General features: G+C 43.3%; 2 protein-coding genes across 3 annotated transcripts in view; both read left to right on the forward strand.

The window, feature by feature from the left end:
* Positions 1-10,638, forward strand: part of LOC120540979 (acyl-CoA dehydrogenase family member 10-like) — a 49,727-nt gene extending 39,089 nt beyond the window's left edge. For both annotated transcript variants that reach the window (XM_039772196.1, XM_039772195.1), the window contains 6 exons: positions 2,173-2,263; positions 2,448-2,606; positions 5,888-6,060; positions 9,502-9,645; positions 9,736-9,813; positions 9,955-10,638. In XM_039772196.1, coding sequence (XP_039628130.1) covers positions 2,173-2,263; positions 2,448-2,606; positions 5,888-6,060; positions 9,502-9,645; positions 9,736-9,813; positions 9,955-10,089 — 780 coding nt within the window. In that variant the 3' untranslated portion in view covers positions 10,090-10,638. The remainder of the gene's footprint in view (positions 1-2,172; positions 2,264-2,447; positions 2,607-5,887; positions 6,061-9,501; positions 9,646-9,735; positions 9,814-9,954) is intronic.
* A 6,086-nt stretch (positions 10,639-16,724) lies between these two features.
* LOC120540983 (aldehyde dehydrogenase, mitochondrial-like) overlaps positions 16,725-20,554 on the forward strand; it is a 42,895-nt gene continuing 39,065 nt past the window's right edge. Inside the window, exon 1 of the mRNA XM_039772200.1 lies at positions 16,725-17,016. Coding sequence (XP_039628134.1) covers positions 16,888-17,016 — 129 coding nt within the window. The 5' untranslated portion in view covers positions 16,725-16,887. The remainder of the gene's footprint in view (positions 17,017-20,554) is intronic.

A 20,554-nucleotide genomic window follows, 5' to 3' on the forward strand; every position in this document is an offset into this window, starting at 1 on the left:
CAAAGCAGTAATCGTAAAGAAAATGCGTGTTATGGCACAAGACAATTCGTCCCGACTTTCATTGCAGGTAGACTGGCTACTATCTCTGCTCTTGTTCTGGGGGAAGAGGCAGGTCCAGGTGGGCAAACCCCAGAAGTGAAGTCTGCTGGAATTATTGTCAGTCATCCTTTATGCAGAAGGAGAAGAAGAGAGGTTGTCATTACACAGTGCCACCCCCTGTCTTGGCGGAAAATTACCGTCACCCCAGCCTTCAAGCTGTTTCCCATGCTTATGTGTGACAATGCTTAGTAAAGTATTCACAGCAAGGCTTGTGTTAGACTTAAAAGTATTGTTTTACACTTACAGGTTCATTTCGGATAATGTGGGAGATCAGTTAATCAGGGCACGGATAATCTGAGTTCTACTGTAGGTATCAAACACAGTGTTTTCCCTAGAAATTTTAACTTGTGTAGTGGGTTGGACTGGTTCCTGACCTGACTGGCGTTATATAAGAGCGCCTCTTTGAGAGTTGATTTTGATGAATAAGTAATAATGACATTCTCACAAAAGTGAGACACACGCATGTTAATTGAATCGTAATCAAAACAGGTACAGCCTGTCACAGAGCAAATTGTTACTTGTATCACACTCAAAAAAGAATGGCCACAAAAACGGCATGCATGCTGTACACATTTTCAAATACACTTCTACCCTTGTGGGTTTACGATTCTCCGATCCATCTATTTGCAGGTTTGTCTTGAATAATTAAGTGGAAATTATTTTGCAAGTTTTGCAACCTACGGTTGAAACCTGATACTTCAATGGACTGCAGATCCCAGCAACCCTGCAAGTACTTTGCCATGATGCAGCTTTGCCGATTTCCACGAGGAGGGGCTGCTGGGTAAAAGATGAGAGCGGTAGTGTTAAAAGTGAGTCTTAAGAAGCTGGATCGCAGCTGGTGGGGTTTGTTTCAATGCTTCAATTGGATTACAGTCACACCCATTAGATTAAAGTTTTTTCTGGTTTTATGTTCTTCTCCTTTACCCGCTTGTTTGCGTGATTGGGTTGGAAAACGTGGTTGTCTGAAGAGTGCTCCCAAATTCTATAAATTCACCTATATTGGCTTTGTGGTAGGACGAAGCTTTACATAACTTTCATGAAGATGTTCACCGGGGATTTCATAACTACACCACCATTATCTGCATCTGCCAGACTGGACTGCGTCGTTGTGAGTGTTTATCATTTTGTGCAAGAATTGGCTCAGCCTGTCCCATCTAATGTCTGCAATGAGCTCTTATGTGATGGTGATACACATCGGGCCACCTTATAAGGGCTCGTTTATACTTCACGCTCAGAACGCGTATGCACATGCATCATGGCTGCCGCTTGTTCCCAGCGTTAATTTGACGCGTCCTCCGGGCAGGTCCTCAGAAATAAATGCAACCCGTGTGCGAGTTGCAGTACCAGGAAAAAGTCGGGGGGCGCAGTGTGCTAAAAGTCGAAATGTGACGCTAGAGTCTCTGTTTACTATCTGCATGTGACAGAAAGCCGCTTTGAGGATCCTACAGATCGATGTGCGCGCTTCAATGTTTGATGAACGGTCCAATGTGGTGAAGCAAAATGCCGACATACAAATGCATTTCTGGTCCTTTTATATTCAAGCCTTGCATATTCCCCAATGTAATGGCACAATACATTGTAAAAGTCTCACATATCATCTTTTGTGTCATCTTTTTTTTTTCTGGGGCTTCCTCCTGACCTGACAGCATCATCGCCACACAGAACACATTACATGTATGATATTCCAACTCTCTGCACATTTAGAATCCTTAGATTTATACTTGATATCACTTTCATGATGAAATGCATTAAAGTATGTATGTTACATTTTACAGATAAATTGTTAATTTCGTTTAAATAATGAATACTGTTAATAGTTACACACATGGGGGTGACACGGTGGCGGAGCGGTAGCACTGCTGTCTCACAGGGAGTCATGTCGCTTCTTTTGCCTATACGTTTAGCCAGTTATGATGATTTTAAACTCTTCTGGGCATCCTACTAGCACTTGTTCTCCCTGCCCGTGCTACTATGAAAAGCAGGCTGAGTTTTTCATCGAATGAGCCTAGGCTGCACAAAACATACTGGAGTCTTACTATATTACTGTTGCATTTGTTCCCCTTTAAAATGCAGGTTGCTTCCTCAGATGCTACAAATATTGAAGCTTCAATTATGGAAGATGGTGACTTCTATGTTCTCAATGGCCATAAATGGTGGATTTCAGGTAGAACTTTAAGCAACTGTTTTTCACTTTACAAACAAAAATTTAAATAATGACTTTTGCATTTAACTCTGATCTTTAATATTAAGGAGGAGGTGAGATAGTAAAACTTCTAGGAGTTAGAAGAAATATGGTCACACTTACTGGAAAACATATAGCATAGTCATTTTTTGTTTTTGATATGTAGGTGCTTTGGACCCACGATGTAAAATATGTGTGTTCATGGGAAAAACTGATCCAACCGCACCCAAGCACAAGCAACAGTCCATGATTCTGGTTCCTATGGATAATCCAGGTGTAACGGTCACAAGGCCCCTCTCTGTATTTGGCATAGAAGATGCTCCTGGTAAGTAAATTTGATTGTTGTGTTTTGCTTCAAGGGTTAGGGGACAGGAAAACCAATATATACAATCATGATAAAAATTATTGGCACCTCTGCGTGTACTCCTTTCAGAATATGCACCACTTCGCACAGAAAATTGTATCAGCTAATTTCTCTCTGTGTCAGCCCCACCTTCTCTGCAAAGCGAATAGGAGAACTCCATTATTTAGCTACACAGAGACTGCATCTGAATACTGTGAGTGGAGCACTTCCTGGTGATCTCTCTCTCTCTCTGTCAGCCCCAACCTTCTCTGTGCAGTGCCACCACTACACTCAACCACTTCACAGTACAAATCCCATCCTCATCGCCAATTGAACTACCATGGATGCAAGCTTTTAACAGTGGTGAGCTGTCGGTGATCAACCGCAAACCCGCAGCATCTGCTTCATTATTTATCCACACAGAACACTGCAATTGGAGCACTCCCTGGTGATGTCAGCTGATCTTTCTCTCTGAAGGCCTCAAACTTTTCTGCGCAGCATCACCATTACATTTCACCCCTTCACAGGTACAAGTTCCATCCTCGTCATCAAGTGAGTTGCCTTGAATTTAGACCACAAAGAATTCCAGTTAGAAGCTTTGCACTTTGGTGAACTGTTGGCAATCATCCGTGAACCTGCAGCATCTAGCCCAGAAGCCAGATCTCGTTATGGTATGAGCTTATAGGAAGAGAATGGGCGTCTCGAAGAAGAACCCATTAGCCGGATGGGAAGCCAGTATGATAACTCAGGCGAATTGTCAGGTGGAACAAATAAATAACTTTGTGCCCAATGGAGGCACCTGCAGAAGCCGAGAGTTAGGAGTGGTACCATCCACCATATGCCATGTGGTAGTGGTCCTTGTATGAGAACCCAATCGGAACTCCTGCAGGGGCGCTTGAGAGATGGATACCGGAAATGCAGCCCTGTCAGGATCCGTGAGGATCGAGAGAGGGCACTAGCGGGGGAGGACCTCCCTACTTCCGTTATGGCCGGAAAGTGAAGAAAGAAGAATTGGAAGTTTATTATATAATTGTGACACATTGCTGCGAGGAGGTCTGTGAAGGTGCATTGAGGAATAAATATCCTTTATTTCATTCTATTAGCATGTAGTGTATTGCTGGGTCTGTGGTGTCCCTTTGTGGTTACAGTTGGCGTAGTCAGCAGGATATCTGTCCGTCTGCTGGCAGGAACCTGTTTTAAAAATTTTTCTTGTGGACAAATCCCAACACAGTAGCGCTGCAGCACAAGTGAGCTCGCTGAAGCCCTTACCCGTCTAAACTGGGCTGGAGGAAAGCCAGATCAGCCAGAAAGGCATTGAGTAGGGACCCACTTGCTGGTATCATAATTGGCGGTGGAGCCGATGAGCAGAGTGTGGAGGAGGTGGACAAAGCTTGCCTCAACGAGAGATGGTGGAATTATTGTGGAAGAAATTGTCTTAAAGGAGGATTGAAACCAGTGTAAGGTATTGGATTGAATAAAACCACGTTTATTGAAGCCATTTGATTGTGTGACAGCACTTGTGTTCTGGGTTTGAGGAGCTGCAGTGCCCTCTAGTGGCCAGAGCTAATAGGAAAACTCAATTATTGATCCACACAGAGACTGCTTCTGAACAAAGTGAGTGGAGTACTTCCTGGTGATGTCAACTGATCTGTCTCTGTGTCAGCAACCCAACTTCTCTGCACAGCGTCGCCTCTACACCCGTCCACAGTGTTAATTCCACCCTTGCTACCAACTGAATTGCTGTAGACTCAAACCACAAAGAACTTGTTAGTGGTTTTTGTAAGCATCCACTAAATTAATGTCCTACAGTCTGAGATGGAGAAAGCAACATACTAGCTATGTCACCGGGATGAAAGTTTTCCATTGGTTCTGCCAAATATGAATTGTAAGTAACTGGTAGAAGAGGTGAGACGATATCTTGAAAGTAAGCTGATTTTTCACACCTTACCATTTTTTAAGTGTGCTTTTTCCTGTATGCTTTTGTTGAGGTGCCATGTTTGCTTGTATGTCTGTCTGGTAATAATATTGTGTATTCCATAAGTCAAAAACAAATGAACCAGTTTTCATTATATTCTGTGGACCTCTTCCATTTGTTAGTCTTCAGAGCTGGTTAGGTTTTGGGTGAATTCCAGCTATTCAGCTTTGAGCTTTTAAAGTTCAGTTTTTGAATCCAATATCAATAACAGCCAATCTACTGCTCAAAAGTTAACACACTTTGGCATACACATTTAGAGAATTAGTAAACTGCACGTTTCATATATTTTGGGAAATGTGCACCGTATACTGTGCTCATATTGTTGTAAATGTGGGTAAGTTTTCGTCAGAGCCACGTCAGATTTTTGTAATGGAGGACAAAGCCTTAAAACAAGTGTAACTTGATTTGTACTTAACACAGTGGGGACCCAACATTCTGTCAGCATTCCTAATCGCTTCTCTGCGCTATCTGTACTTGTGTAACAGCTATTTATGGCAAGTGAACTTTGATTTGAATATCCTGTTTCTGCCCTAATCAGATTTACCTGCAGCGATTCTTGCAAAGGTGCAGATTTCTGGCCTGTGCTGCTTAACCTTTTGCTCACAGAGATGTCATTACACTCTCAGCGGGAAGTCAATGACCAAAAATTATAAGAGCATGAGTTACATAACTTGCCACTAGCCGTTCTTTTGTAATTCTCCGAGTGCATTTGATTGAGCCTATGTAATAATACCGGCCAGATCCAAATTAGATCCACATATATATTACTGTACACCCATATATATCTAATTAGTCCTTTTAGGCACAGCCAAGTTTGAACCCCCTAAAGTATATATATTTTTTTGTTCTTTATTTCGCCTTATACAATTTCTTCTATTAGGAATTTGTTAGTTTTCACATAACCCTTGGGGTCAGAGCGCAGGGTCAGCCATTGTACAGCGCCCTTGGAGCAATTGAAGGTTAAGGGCCTTGCTCAAGGGCCCAGCAGAGTAGGATCTCTTTTGGCAGTGACGGGGATTTGAACCAGCAACTTTCGGGATACCAGCACAGATCCTTAGCCTCAGAGCCACCACTCCGCCCTATGACAGTTCCAACTGACTGATCACCTTTTGAAAGTGTGACTTTTGCATCTTCATAAAATGAACTATGCCCCTGCCGTCGTCATTTTGCGTAATCAACTTTTTCTGAAAGATACAAAGATATATGTTTGGTTTTATTCAAGGTGTTTTTTTGTTCCGCTGTCTCTCTCTCTCACTCTCCTGTCTCTTCCTGCACCATTATCTCCAAGTTGGACATGGAGAGATGTTATTTGAAAATGTGCAAGTTCCTCGAGAAAACATGCTGTTGGGTCCTGGCCGAGGCTTTGAAATCGCACAAGGAAGACTTGGACCAGGTCGGATTCATCACTGCATGAGGCTGATAGGACACTCGGAGCGAGCGCTGGAGCTTATGAAAAAGCGGGTAGGTGACGCATGTACAATGCACTGTAGACCTTGGAAATGGGCCTCTGACCAGCTGGCAATGGCATACCCTGGGTGTGTTCAGCAACATTAAGTGTACACAGAGGGGTTAAATAGCCCATCACTCTAAAGGATTGTGTGTTGTGCAAGAAGCAAAATGTTTAGTTAAGTGGCAAAGAGCCACGGTAGAGTTCGAGCCATCTGAGGACAGCCAAGTGACCCGTCTGAATCACTAGTGCGTTGGTATTACATAAAGTTTATCCTGAAAGTTAACTATGTGTGAGGGAAAAATTGAACAAAAATGATATCAATTATTAATTTAAGCCTGCAATTAACATTATTAATACTTTTAAGTTTAGGGTTTTATTTGATTTTATTTTAAAGTATTGCCACAGACAACAGACAATAAATCGATGTGACTAGGCCATTCTTTGTTTGAAGAAGACTTCTCCTTAAACTTTGGTAGACATATCATTACATCTGTTTGTTTTCATGGGGTTAGTGGAACTTGACAAGTTCATTATGGGTTGGCGTACTCTCGCACCCTAAGCTTAACACACATGCGGACAGACACACACACACATACACACCCTATGAACTTAAGTATCACAGAACAGCCTATCCCTGCTCATGTGTCACACGGGGACTCACAAGGTTTAGCACGAACAACACAATGGTGTCCCCAGATAGATCCTAGAGCAGGGGTACTCAACCCCAGTCCTTGGCACTCCAGGGTTACTCAACTCCAGTCCTTGGCACTCCAGGGGTGCTCCACTCCAGTCCTTGGCACTCCAGGGGTACTCCACTCCAGTCCTTGGCACTTCAGGGGTGCTCCACTCCAGTCCTTGGCACTCCAGGGGTGCTCCACTCCAGTCCTTGGCACTTCAGGGGTGCTCCACTCCAGTCCTTGGCACTCCAGGGGTACCCAACTCCAGTCCTTGGCACTCCAGGGATCCTCCACTCCAGTCCTTGGAGGTCTTCATTGTTAGTCCTGGCTCTTGGAATTATAAACAGACTTCCATTTGAAGATCTGAGGTTACAACTTGGAGAGTAGGGGGACAGGCATTCCAAAAGATATGACGGAACAAAATCATTTAAGGCTTTATAACCCATTAGTAGTATTTTAAAGATAATGCTGAACAACATGGGTAACCAGTGTAATGATGCTAGGCCTGGCGTCTAATTCTGAAACCGCTTTGTGCCCAGAGTGCTCATTTACTGGTCACTGCAGCCTGTCGGAGCATAAACTTGTAGACAAGGTAATGTGCCTGCTGTCCCCAAAGTGGTGATTGTCCACTCCATAGCAATGTCAGTGTGACAGACCCTAACCTCAGATTGAGCTTAACTAAAAGGCAAAATATACCCGTGACTGCAAATATTAAGTTTATAAACCCTTAAATAAACACTCAGTGACAAACCAGTAGGCAATTTCAAAGATACTGTTTTTAAGTCTGGGATTGAAAGGATTCAGAGAGCACAGGAGAAGGTTTGGGGGCAACCGTCCATATACTTGAAGTATGGCTGCCAAAGATGAAGGTTTGGTTCATATTAACTCGTCTTAACAGATCTCCGTCCACAAAACGAACAAACAGAAAGGGAAACATGGCAGCTTTATAATCAGGCAGGGGAAGTGACATCATTGAATCCAGGCGAAATTTCCCGTGGTTGGTCTGCCGATGAAAAGAGAAAGGGTTAGTTCATCCTGCCATCCCCTGGTCTGGCGTGGAATTACCTTCAATTGAGCCCTTTAGTTGCCTCCCATGCGCACGTCTGTGACAACTGATACAAAGGTCAGTTCCCAATGCAGAAAAGATGTTGCTTCCTGAGATAGAGAGCCAAGTGATGAACTCTTTGCCGTTTGTACTTGTGGTTTGTGGTGTTTGTGTATTGTCCTTTATGGTTTGAATGTATCTGGAGTTAAAGATTTTCTCTATAATCATTTTACTTATAATAAATTGTATTATTTTGCCACAAACAAGATAACGTTTGAATTACTAGGCATGCTGGATCTGGAAACAAAACCTGACAGGAATATTGGTTTTGCAACTGATTTTACTCTGCCTCAGGCAGTCTGTGGGCTTCAGATGTGCACAGTCGGGCATTTGCAGAAATGTCTTAGCAGTTGAACAGGGCACTGCACAGCATGCTGTCTGGCTATACGAGGATTCAAAATGGGCTGCTAATTGAGAAGTGAACCCAGTTCACAACCTTCATCTTGTTCACTCCAATGCAGACTCAAAGATTAAAGTATTCTTATTTATGAGCTCACACCACATCAGGAGAAAACTGGGAATACTTAAGTGCCACCACCCATATCACTCCAAAATGGCCGCTTTCTTCTGCAAACAGCCAGCAGCTCTTTACAACACTTGTGCAACACTTGATTTTATTATTATTATTACTTATTAATTGTCTATTATTTTTTAATTGGCTAACACCTTTTATCCGAAGCAGCTTGCAACATTTGAGATACAATTGGATTACATTTCTTTTTACGAGGTGGGAGTCAAGCTAAAGTTAGAAAATGGGATTTATTAGAAAATGGAGCGAACCTTCACAAAACTGATCAGGTCATTTCTCAATGGAGTCTCCACCCTTCTCAATGCACTTGCACCACCTGCCTGGCAGTCTACAGTCACTCTAATTGCTAGTTACTGTGACTTGCTGGGGACTGCTGTCTCAAGGAGTCCATTTGTGGGCATCAAGAACACCAAGGCTTGTGTGGAGAAACTGGAGCTTGAGGTATCGCCACATCCTCCTTATTTGCCAGATTTGGCACTGTGTGGTTTCCACCTTTTTTTTTTTGGACCGCTTAAAAAACATCTGGGTAGTCGTCAATTCAAGACAGGTGACGACGTGAAGACAAGCAGTGCACAAGTGGTGGTGAGGACGAGACCAAACCTTTTCTTCTGCTGGCATTGCCAGGTAGGGTGGTGCCAGTGCATTAAGAAGGGTTGAGACTCCATTTAGAAATGAGAGCATTGGTTTTGTGAAGGTTCACTCCATTTGCTATTAAATCCTATTTTCTAACCTTAGCTTGACTCCCCCCTAGTACAAAGAAATGCAACCAATTGTATCTCAATTGTTGCAAGCTGCTTCAGATAAAAGTTGTTAGTCAATTAAATAATAATAGCCAATTAATAATAAATCCCATTTTCTAACTTTGCCATGGCCCCCCATCATATTATTCTAATTGGAGCTCAGGCAGGTGAAGTGAATTGCTCATGGTCACATGGTGTCAGTAGTGGGATTTGTACCCACACCTTTAAGTCTTATCCTTTAAGTGCTAGTGGTAACAATTGTTTGAGATCCCATCTTGGACTGTGAATAAACCTGCTGTTGTACCTTTGATTGTGGTGTCTTTCTAAAGCACAACATTTCATGCTTGCACCTCATGTCCGCCCATTGAACGGTAGGTACTGTGTTTTATTTGTGCCTACAGGTTAATTCAAGATTCGCTTTTGGAAAGCCGCTGGTGGAACAAGGCACAATCCTGTCGGACATTGCCACGTCTCGTATAGAGATTGAGCAGGCACGGTTGCTGGTACTCAAAGCTGCACACTTGATGGACACCGTGGGGAACAAGGTGACTCGAAGCGATTCGGTATTAAATGTGGAACATCTACTCAAAGAGATACGTGACCGATTGCTCTTTTGTTAAATTTCCCCTCCACAGGTTGCAGCCCCGGAGATCGCCATGATTAAAGTGGTGGCACCCAACGTAGCACTGAAGGTCATTGATCGTGCGATCCAGGTACGTTATAAGTAAAAATTAAAAAATGTCCTCCCTTCTTGAAGTAGTGCAAGGTGAGATTAAAGGGAGCAAGCACTGTGAAAAAAGAAATCCTGTTCTGCTCTGATTACCATTGATTTTCTTCTCGTTTGCCATTTGCAGGCCTTCGGAGCAGCGGGACTAAGTAACGATTATCCTCTGGCTTTATTTTATGGCTGGGCGCGGGCTCTGCGCCTGGCAGATGGGCCTGATGAAGTTCATCGGACTGCTGTGGCTAAAATGGAGCTCAGACGCTAAAACCAATGTGCACTGTGCAAATATACCTAACATTACCTCACTCCTGCAGAAAGTGCAGGAATATACAGATGAGAATGTAGTGTTAAAGACACCTTGTCTAATCCTCTTCTTTAACTGCTGTGGTTGTTTTAGCAATGTGTACTAATAATGCAAGGAGAAACGAGTGATGCAATAATACAAAGAGTGCTAAATTTGTAGATATTGATATATGCCAAGAAGAGAACTAAAAATATAATTACGATTTGTGTCATTAAGAACACGTGGACAGGTACCACCTGTAGGAAATCAGTGGTAACTTGAAACAATGTTGGGAAATATTAGCGTGTAAACGTGAAGAATTCATTCATGTACAGAATACACTAATCTGTGCTGGACTGCAGTGAAGTCAAAAGGTCCCAGATGTTGTTATTGATTCCTTTCTCTTTATAAAGATAGCTTTAATCTTTGTAGCGATTTAATAATTGTTGACTTCACCAAGTGCTTACAGATAGCGCTGGAGCCAGTAAACCTTTGCCAGAAATAAATGTGATATTCCTTCTTTTCTTTGTATACAAATTGAATGTGAAAAGTTCTTATAATGTTCATTAACGTAATTTAATAGACTTACAGGATCAGGCCTCTACCTCAAATAAGCGTTGACACTGTGAAGTCAAAGTGTGAACATCCTGTGTGCCCAAGCAAGTCTGCATTTCAGATGAAAATATCCATACAGGGTGAATCGAAATTATGTTAACACTAATGGTACTGCTGCGTATATGCTTCTATACAATTTATGTGCCACATATGGTACATGTGGTGAACATGATGGCGAACAGGTTGAGTTATTCCTGTAAATCATCTTGCACATCTCTTATATATATTTCTCTTCTGGTTTGTCCTGTTTCCACAAACCGGTCCCGCCCACACGCAGTCGACACGGCATTTCTCGATTCCTGTTTGTCCTATTCCACAGATAACTCAACCTCCTGGCCAAAAGAACCGCTAACCGAATCTGGCTTACTCAATGCCAATTTTACGCATACAGATTATCAATGAGGAATACATTTAGTATTTTGTACTCCAGCGGCAAACTATTCCAACAGTACGTCGTAGATGCTTATGTTAAAACAGAGGGTGCGCATCTCGGCTAACTCAAATTACATCAAAAAGATCTGTGCGTGGAACAATACAAATGACTATCAGACACACTGCAAGCAAAGGCTGAAAATAACAACGTACGTGTAGGCAAAATAATCATATTACCGTCCACATTTCCAGAAGTCCAAGGTACAAGCAACAAAACTATTGTTGTACGTGGCTTTTTCTAGGGTTAGATCTTTTGACTCATTATCTGTCGTCTCCAGCAAAACACCTATTCATAACTGCGTCTTTCAAGAAATATTTCTTTCTTCTTGATTTCTGAATTCCTTTCTCTCCGTTTTCCGTTCCTATTTTTACACCGCCGTATGGTACAGCAGGCATCAGCTAGTATCAAGTATATTTTGTGAATAAATTGTTTCCGCCATTCATACGTTAACATAATTTTGACTCGCCCTGTATGTGAGAAACACGTGTGACAGTTGACGTTTTCTTTCTTTTGTTTTTTTTTCCCCATTTACTTTAGTTTATCTCCTCATTCTGAAGTTGTACTGCTTTGGTTAACAAGCTGGCATGTTGTGCCTGTGTGTAAAAGTGTGATGTGCCATTAACTGGACTCTAGCTGTTTCCCAGCTTGTGCATGTGAACGCCAGAATAGTCGCACAGAGCCAGAGGTAATTCTCGAACGAGAGTAAGTGTCTGGGGACAACGCACAAAAACTTTGTAGTGCATAGCTCCGCTTACAGAGGTTCTTCTAAATCTCTCTGTTATGATAAAAAAATCCCGGGACAAGACAAGACTTTTTATCCAGAGACGAGACGTGATTTTTTTAGAGAGACACTTTCACGTCCCGCGAGAGATGAGTCTTTGTGCCAAGAGATTTAACCAGGCCCGGACTGGAAATAAAAGACAAAGAGTAGATGGCAAAGTAGAACGTCGTAAAGAATTCAGAAGTGTTGGCGCAATACACATGTAGAGTAGGTGAGAGATAATGGAAGTACAAAAATTCGAAAGCCTCAAAAAATTGCTAGTAAAGATCGCATTCGTGCAAACAAGCAGAAATTATTATTCGGTGAAATAACGAAACAGCAAAAAGAGATCAAATATATTGTTTGGATTTAAACTTTAAGTCGGAGACTCGTAGATTGTCTAATTCGTTTTGCCATCAGGTAGTAGTAGTGTTTCTTCCCAATGAAGAGGCGTATCCACGAGAATCAAAAGATTTGTTGTTTGGTGAAAGTGAAATCCATGTACGCGAGCGGCAGAGACGGGAAGTTGTTGGTGCGCATCGCCGGTTGGGAGGGTTAGCAAGCGAAGCGAGCAGGAGGCAAAGTAATAAAAAAAAAAGTCATCCAAATATCTCCAGTCCGTACACTTTAAGAGTTTGGGGTGCAGTGTTGCATTTCTACTCATGTAGTAGACAAAAGTGAATAGCAATTATGGAAAGACATGGAGGGAGACCAAGAAAATGGAACAAAAGACTTGACATCAAAAAAAAACACAAAGGGAAAATTAACGTTATCAATTCAAGAACAGAGTATGTGAAGCTTACTGCTCAATTTATCGTGCTCTCATTTTGACTACAGTGGAGTCAGTTTCTGCAGTTTACTGTGGCCCGAAAGGATTCAACGGAATGTTCCAGAAATAAATTAATCCTAATGTTCGAATTGCATGCCTTTGTCAGCAAGTGTTTGTCGTCCACATTGCTTCACTGTGGGCACAGCATGCGGCAAAAAACCCAGTGTGGACTGGGGCGTTCCTCTGAGTCTGACACCATTTACACTGCGCTGACTTGTGCATTCGAAAGAGAGAGGGAGCGCATATGTTATTAATGATTAATTCACAGGGTCTCCTGTGTTTTCTGACCTTTGGTGGGCCCTCTAAGGTTGGTTTTGATTGACGCTGCTCCACCTGGCTGATTTTTATGCAGTCGGCCAACACCACCTTCATTACACCGCAACCTTTCTCAGACTTTTTGCTCCCTCAACCCAGTTTTAGCTTTTTTTAATTCATTGACAGCCAACTAGCAGATATTGTTGAAACCAGCGTAATCGGGAGCCCCCTTTGGTGAAACAGGCTCACTTAAAAAATGAGTAAATATATCATACTGCGCTGCCAATAGCTTAGGCCTCCCACCTCTACTCACTCACAAACCAGAGAACCTGCCAACAGCACCCCGTTCATGACCCAGTGATTGAGAGACATGGGCTTAGGCAACCAGCGACACGATCCTGGTGTGCGGCCCCCCGAGATTGGTTTGTGCAGTTAAATTATGTGCACCGCTGACTCACACCAGACCCTCAGAGCCTGAGTTGCAGTGACCTGCACACTATACGACCGACAAACGACCCAAATGGAGCCGTGAGCCCAAAGTCAGCACGTGACTGGATTTCATTAATCGCTGAAAGGAGTGTAAAGCTCACAGTGATCCATTGAATATGAACTGGTGGACTTCACGGTAGCCTGCAAGCCCGCTCCTCTGGGTCAAGATTTTGGGGATGCTACGCCCGATCCCGACCACTTCACAGCCTGCTGCGGGCAGGGTGATCAAAGTCAGAGGTGGCCGTCCGCAAACCTCACGAATCTTTGAGATGCTCTCCCTAGCAGATCCCAGCCAAGATGGAGTCCAAAGTCTGCTTTAGAACAGATGGCTGCCTGCCAGGTATGTAAACACAACTGCTGCGGGGTCAAATGGCGGTTAACAGCAGCCCTGCAACTCGTCACTTCTGTGGGGCCTATGACCAGATAATGTTTCATTTTTTAATTATTGTTTTATTGTCTGGGACGACTTTTGCATATAAAGCCAGTGCTGTCTTGGTTTTTTGTGGCTGCTAAATTCATTGCCAGTGTTGGTTTTTAAATACCATATGTACTCACATATAAGTCGAAAAATCGATAAAATCGGACCCCAACTTATATGCCTGTTAAAAATGCGACATACATTTATTTCTTTATTTTTTTACATCTTCTTGCCTCCTCCAGTCTCGCATCAGTTTCACAGACGCATCGAATTTTGTTGCGGCAGCTTAGTTACCAATTTACTTTGCCACTTCAATGACTTTATATTTTCTTCTGGTTGAACACTCCATCATAGATAAGGGATGCTCTTAATGATAAAAGTGTGTGAGGGTGTGAGATACAAAAAACACAAATCAGTGCAAACGTTGCTTCGGAATAGTTTGGGTATCACCGTGTGGTTACGTGGGCACAATACATAGGAGTAAAAAGGCCATGTGCTCTGTGGTTACTCTCTCAGGTGGGCGTTGGCATATTCTAATCTCTTGGACCAATAGCGTGAGTTTTCCACATTCAGCTTATACAATTGACATTATAAAATACCGGAACTTATATGGTAAAATCAAGCCCTGAGTATATACGGTATATATTGTTTTTTAGGTAGCTTCATATTGTTTGTCTTTTTTTCGATGCCATCTTGGTATTCATGGGTCCCTATCATTTTCAGGAGTGATTGCTACAGTATTTCACTGCCTTGAAGCAACCTTCCATGTCTTATGCATTTCCTCTGCCCAGCCCCATTACCAGATGGACATTGTAGGTGACTACATTACTCTGCAAATTATGGATGGTCAGCAAGAAGGGGGATGCCCATCTGACTTCTTCAAGGTTACTGTGGTTCACCCAACTACTAAAAGGTTACCAGTTAATACCAAAACTCTTTTAGTGGACCCCAGTCCGTCATATTATTTGAAATGTCACAGGAGTTTGGTTTTTGAGGGTGTTTACTGATTTCTCCTCCGAATGGATCAATGTACCAGAGATTCCCATCAAGAAAATCAATGGAAATTAAACGTTTCTTAACATTGTCTCTTCAGAGAGACTGCGTAAGTGGAAGCACAACCCAGGCCAGCGGACGCCATGCAAACCTTCATCCAGGCTGGGATAACAGAATGGTGGATGGAATGGCTGAAGCCGGAGACCGGAAGCAGTTCAGACCCCCGTTACAACAGCTGGCAGTGTCCCTCCTGATTAGTCCCAGTCGGGACACCCGCAGGAGTATGGAATTGCAGCTTTGTTGGGAGTCCTTGGGCGCCTCTAGAGGAGGACCTCCCTGGTTTCCATATGACCTGGAAGAAGGCTATGTTACTGGAAGCATTCCTGGGTCCAGCTTAAAAAATAAAAAATAAAAGCTCATCGCCACACATCGAACACTCCGAATCGGGAGGCAGTAGACGACACCCACCAGAAGAGGCGGAAGGAAAGAAATTGTATTTGTGTTTTCAGTGGCTGTACTGTACACACTTGGAGGGGTTTGTGATAAAACTGTGAAATCAGTTATGAGGGTAGGGGCTCGGTGGCACCACTCTGTGGTCACAGTGTTCATGGTAATATTTTGATGTACAGTATTCCGTCTTGTATATACTAGCTTATTTTGGATAATGATGTGTGCTAAATAAATACAATTTATTTTTTCCACAAATTCCTAGGAATTTTACACATTAACTAAAAATAATTATTACGTTTGTTTATTATTATACCTTTGAATGCATGTTGATGTCTGCTTATGCAAGACGTTGAGCTATTGTGGGGTTCTGCCTTTTTTTTTTTTTTGGTCCAACTACACCCCTCGACACTCTTTGAACCGTGTTTTATGCATGAAATGTCACCCTTATGATAAACAGTAAACTAAACAGTGTCCGTGATTCAAAAGACCGGAAGTGGCGCAGGACACATCAAGCGACCCCCTAATGGGATACAAGGGGTCAAAGTTACTCCTTATTCACAAAACCTTTTAAAACGGGGATTGGTAATGTAGGCATGTGGAGTGTCTTTTTTTAATGCTCTTTTGAGGTTTATGGTCACGAATGTGATCAGGCAGTCAGTCAGTCATTACCCAAACCACTATATCCTAAAATAGGGTCATGGGGGTCCGCTGGAGTCAATCCCAGCCTTGCATAAGGCGCAAGGCAGGAACAAATCCCCGGGCAGGGCTCCAGCCCACTGCAAGACACACACACACACACTAGGGACAATTTAGGATCTCCGATGCACCTAACCTGCATATCTTTGGATTGTGGGAGGAAACCTACGCAGACACTGGGAGAACCTGGGAAGCGAACCCAGGTCTCCTTACTGCACCACCGTGCTGCCCGGAATGTCATCATATTTTTCAAATTTGATTATCGGTGGTCCTAGCCCTAGTGTCACTCCCAGAAGCTTAATGATAATTTTCAAACATAAGCCAAGTGAGGTATCGTTTTAGACTATATCAAGGTGAGTGATTACAAATATGATGTTATTTTGGATGTTTCATGCTTTGCTAGCCCACAGTGGACTTCTATCAGAGGCTGACAAATCAATCATTTCTATTATAATCGAAAAATAGTTAGACTTAAACATTTCAATTTGACTCAACTATTCTTCTTTATTATGTACTTCTACCTCTTGGAGTAAATCATCACATTTTTAATGAACACCACAATGTAGGGCAACTTCTTTTATTCGTCTACGTCCTCCTCTCGTGCGCGTGATCGAACACGAGCCGTCAACGGGCGCGCGCTTTTCTCGCGAACTAAAGAGGGGAGGTGGCGAGCGCGTCAGCGCATGCGCATCGCCTTGTCGTTCAAGTTCAGGCTGAGGTAGGCGTGCGACGTGAATTGATCCAACCCGCCTTTTTTCTACGACGCTCTTCCTTTTTTCCCCCCAACTTAATTCCAATACTTTACAGAGTTCGTTGGTTCCTTCGAGACTCTCCAGCCCAACATGCTGCGCCTTTTACTCGCTGGCAAGCTTTCCCAAGCGTGTCGACTGTCGATTCGCGTCCCAGCCTGCGGATACTCGGCGGCGGCGATCCCCGCTCCGAACACGAGCCCCGATGTGCACTACAACAAGGTAAAAAGGGGGCGAACGGAGAGGAGAGTGTCTTGCGTAGTCGTGCAAATGTGCTGCAAAGGTTGCGAATGCTGGCGTGGAAAGAAAGGTATGCAGCTGGCGTGACGAGTGCAGGGATCGCGGTGTTTCTCTGCTGGAAGTCCGCAAGTCGGTGTCGGTTGTAAGCGGCCGCCTCCTCTCGGTGAAAGGGAGTTGAGAAGCTGTGTGCGTGGGAGGGTTGGGTTGATCCCAGTGAACTTTATTCTGTTTTGTTTCTATTTTATTTTATTGTAAAGTATAATCAACGCCGATTAAGCACAAAGCAGGAACCATCCCAGGACGGGTCGCCCCAGCTGAAGGCAAAACAAATGCAATTCGATATTCGCTGTTGAACCTTCCCGTCCTGTCCCATTTGGTTTGTTGGTTAAATAATCGGCCTATCTTTAGTTTTTGCATCATAAAAAGTGGTTACCAAGACCAGCAACCCTCTGCTGCCAATGGGGGGGTGTGTCAAAGGAGAAGGCAGCAGAGACCCGTAGTAGTAAAAAGTGTTTAGCCCCGAGCGGTCCTTGTCCTGAGTGTTGACAGCTGCCTCTCCCCTTGATGAGACCTAACCTACAACTTGCACTTTTTCATAGTTTGCTTTGCATTCTTTCCATGCATACAGTTCTTTTTTGTGTTGTTTTCATTATTTCTTTCTTTTGATGTTGTTTTTGAGTGACAAAACTTGAAACAATAGCCTACTTGAACGTGATATGAGTACCCTGAAAACCGGCAGCACAGGTTAGTTGATAGGTAACCTGATCTCCTATACAGAGTGATTGAAAAAGATTAATTTGTTTTCAAAATGTTTTATGTCTCTTGTAAATCATTACAGAACCGTGCAGTAAATTGTAGTATTGTAGTTTAGGTGACAAATGTTCTGAACTGTTGGAGGTTCACTGTCATCCTGCCGAAGGAAATCAGGTTGCACAGTCATGACGGATTCACTCTTACTGAAGTGGAGAACGCAAAACGTTTTCTGCTCAGGGGGGTCTCCATCTCCTCGCAGACTGAAGGGAGCCATCTTCTGGTGACAGTCAGAAACTCTATGACCCCCACCCCTCCTATCTTTCGATTGGTATGTGATTGGTTTCTAGGCACCTCCTGGTTGTAAAAATATGGCACTTTGAAATCGGATGAATCTTTTTGAATCGCCCTGTACTATGAAACACCATACAAATGCAATACCACCTACCCTTTAGAACCGGTAATCCACTGAAGATAAGCAGGTTTGGTGCCCGGTCAGTGCTTGGATGGGATACAATCTAAGAAAAGCTGAGTTTGCTCCTGAGAGAGGTGCTGTTGTGGCCATCAGGGGGTCAGTGTGTGGATCCCGGTGATGAGGCCAATGTGCTAGAAAAACTTGCACCGTAAGGTCTTGACGCTCTCTGGTCATCTTGAGAGGTCTGAGTTTAGGAGCACGCGCTGATACAGAGCATTGCATGAGCATTGCAACACATGACAAATCACCTCAGGATCCCCAAATTAGGACCCAAGTGCAGCCATGCAATGGGTGACACCTCGGCACCACTGGGTACCACTGAAAAAGGGAGACCATCTGTGAAAAGTTTGGTTTGCTGTCTGAAATGGTGTCGGTGAAGCCAGTAGGGGGCGCTTACCCTGCGGTCCGATTGTGGATCTCAATGCCCCAGTGCAGTGACGGGGACACTGTGCTGTCCTAATTCTTTTTGGTCATTAAAGGTTCCTGGGCATCCTTCATAAACAGTAGGGTGTATCCCGATGTCCAAGATAAATTGCCCACCGCAGACTGGTCGTTCTCGCCCTCCTAATCATCTCTCTCTCTCTCTCTCCCCCCTCTTCACCATCTAACAGTTAATGTGTGGAGGTTTTACTGGTGCAAAATGGTTGTTGTTGCCTCATCTATTTCAATTGTGCACAGTAGTGGTGGATGGTTGAAGTTGTTCCCCACTACTCTATGTTATGCACTTACAGTAGTGAGGAAAGCACATTTTAAATGTAAAGAATTATTTTGGTGTTCTCCAATATCCCAGGTAATGCTGCATTCCACTTACCTCGAACCTCAAGTCCAAGGTGACTGCTCTCTGGTAAATGAAAAGTGATACAGATGTCTCCAGGAAAACCTTTTGTTGTTCTTGAATACTGGCAACAAGTTGGTAACAATGCATTCTGCAGTATTTTGCACATCCAAACACATCAGCAACATATTCACAGATAGATGTTGGACAGTATGGTGTGTACGACTGATTTTAATAGACAGAAGTGCTAATAAATGGTATAAGACTACAGCTTTCACTGTACTGTTGATGCCTGGTGCAGCCATCTTGGATTTTTGGACACCAGGGTTGGTGAGGCTCTTCCGGTTGGTTTTCTGAGTACTTGTGATTGTAGTGCAGTTGTAACTTCCTACTTGCGACTCGCAAATTCTGAACACCCAGTCCATTGGAACACAATATGAATTACCCACCATGACCTCCTTCACTGTGGCCCCCTAATCATCTGTTGGCTAGCTCTCGCGCTCCTTCACCGCATGATAGCAGATGTGTGGTGAGTGCAATGGTGCAAGAATGGTAGCTATCAAGTCCTCCAGATGGACACTACACTAAAGAGGTGGTTGAAGTGGCTCCTCCGTTCTTAAATGAAAACCCTTCGAGTGGGTTAGAAATGCACTTTATCAATGTAATGAATTCATTATGGCAGTGTACTCCAGTTTGAGTTTTTTATTGAAGACTATTCATCTTGGTGCTAGTTGGATGCACCGGTCTTCATCATAAACATAAAGTGATATTCTTCAACCTGCTTAATTGGAGAGTTATGGGAAGCTGGCGCCTTTCCCAGCTGTCCTGGGTTAAAGGGAGGAAATAGAGCTAGTCCATCACAGGGCCCACTCACACACATCTTTAACCTCCTCATAAAATACAATAAAAATTAGAAATTGACTCGGTAATATAATTGTTGGCACAGTTTCATTTCAAGTGTTACATATAACACAGTTATACATATTAAGTATATACATATAATACAGAACAGGGCATTTTTAAGCTTTTACTACGATAGCTCTTTCATAACAGTATGTGAAAGGACTAACGGACGGACTGGCATCCCGATTGGGATGGAGAGAGAAATCGTTCCCGGTCCAGGACGCTGTAATGAGTGGAGGTCCATTCCTTTTCCTAGTTAGAGAGAAGGATTAGACTTGGAGGAGGCTGCCTGCCAGGAACAGTTCACCCCCCAGTATTGTAGGTTGACCGTGCTCCTCTTGCATGGTTCTACTTTCGACACCCGCAGGGTTGTATGGGGGCTTCTACTTCAGGGGCTGCAAACTGTCAGGGTCCTGGGATTCTGCCAGGAAAAGACCCTCCATATTTTATGTAGTGATTTGCTGTGTATAGCATAAAAAAAAAAAGCCATCTCCCCTTGATCTGGGAGTTGGAGTCTGGAAATGGCGGACAAGGTTTGCATGGGAGGAGTGAGAAAGAAGGGTCATCTTGATTTGTATTGGGTTGTGACAAGGCACTTTCTAAATAAAACTCTTTCT

The sequence above is a fragment of the Polypterus senegalus genome, chromosome 12 (genome assembly GCF_016835505.1).
Source record: "Polypterus senegalus isolate Bchr_013 chromosome 12, ASM1683550v1, whole genome shotgun sequence".
Classification (NCBI taxonomy): Eukaryota; Metazoa; Chordata; class Cladistia; order Polypteriformes; family Polypteridae; genus Polypterus; species Polypterus senegalus.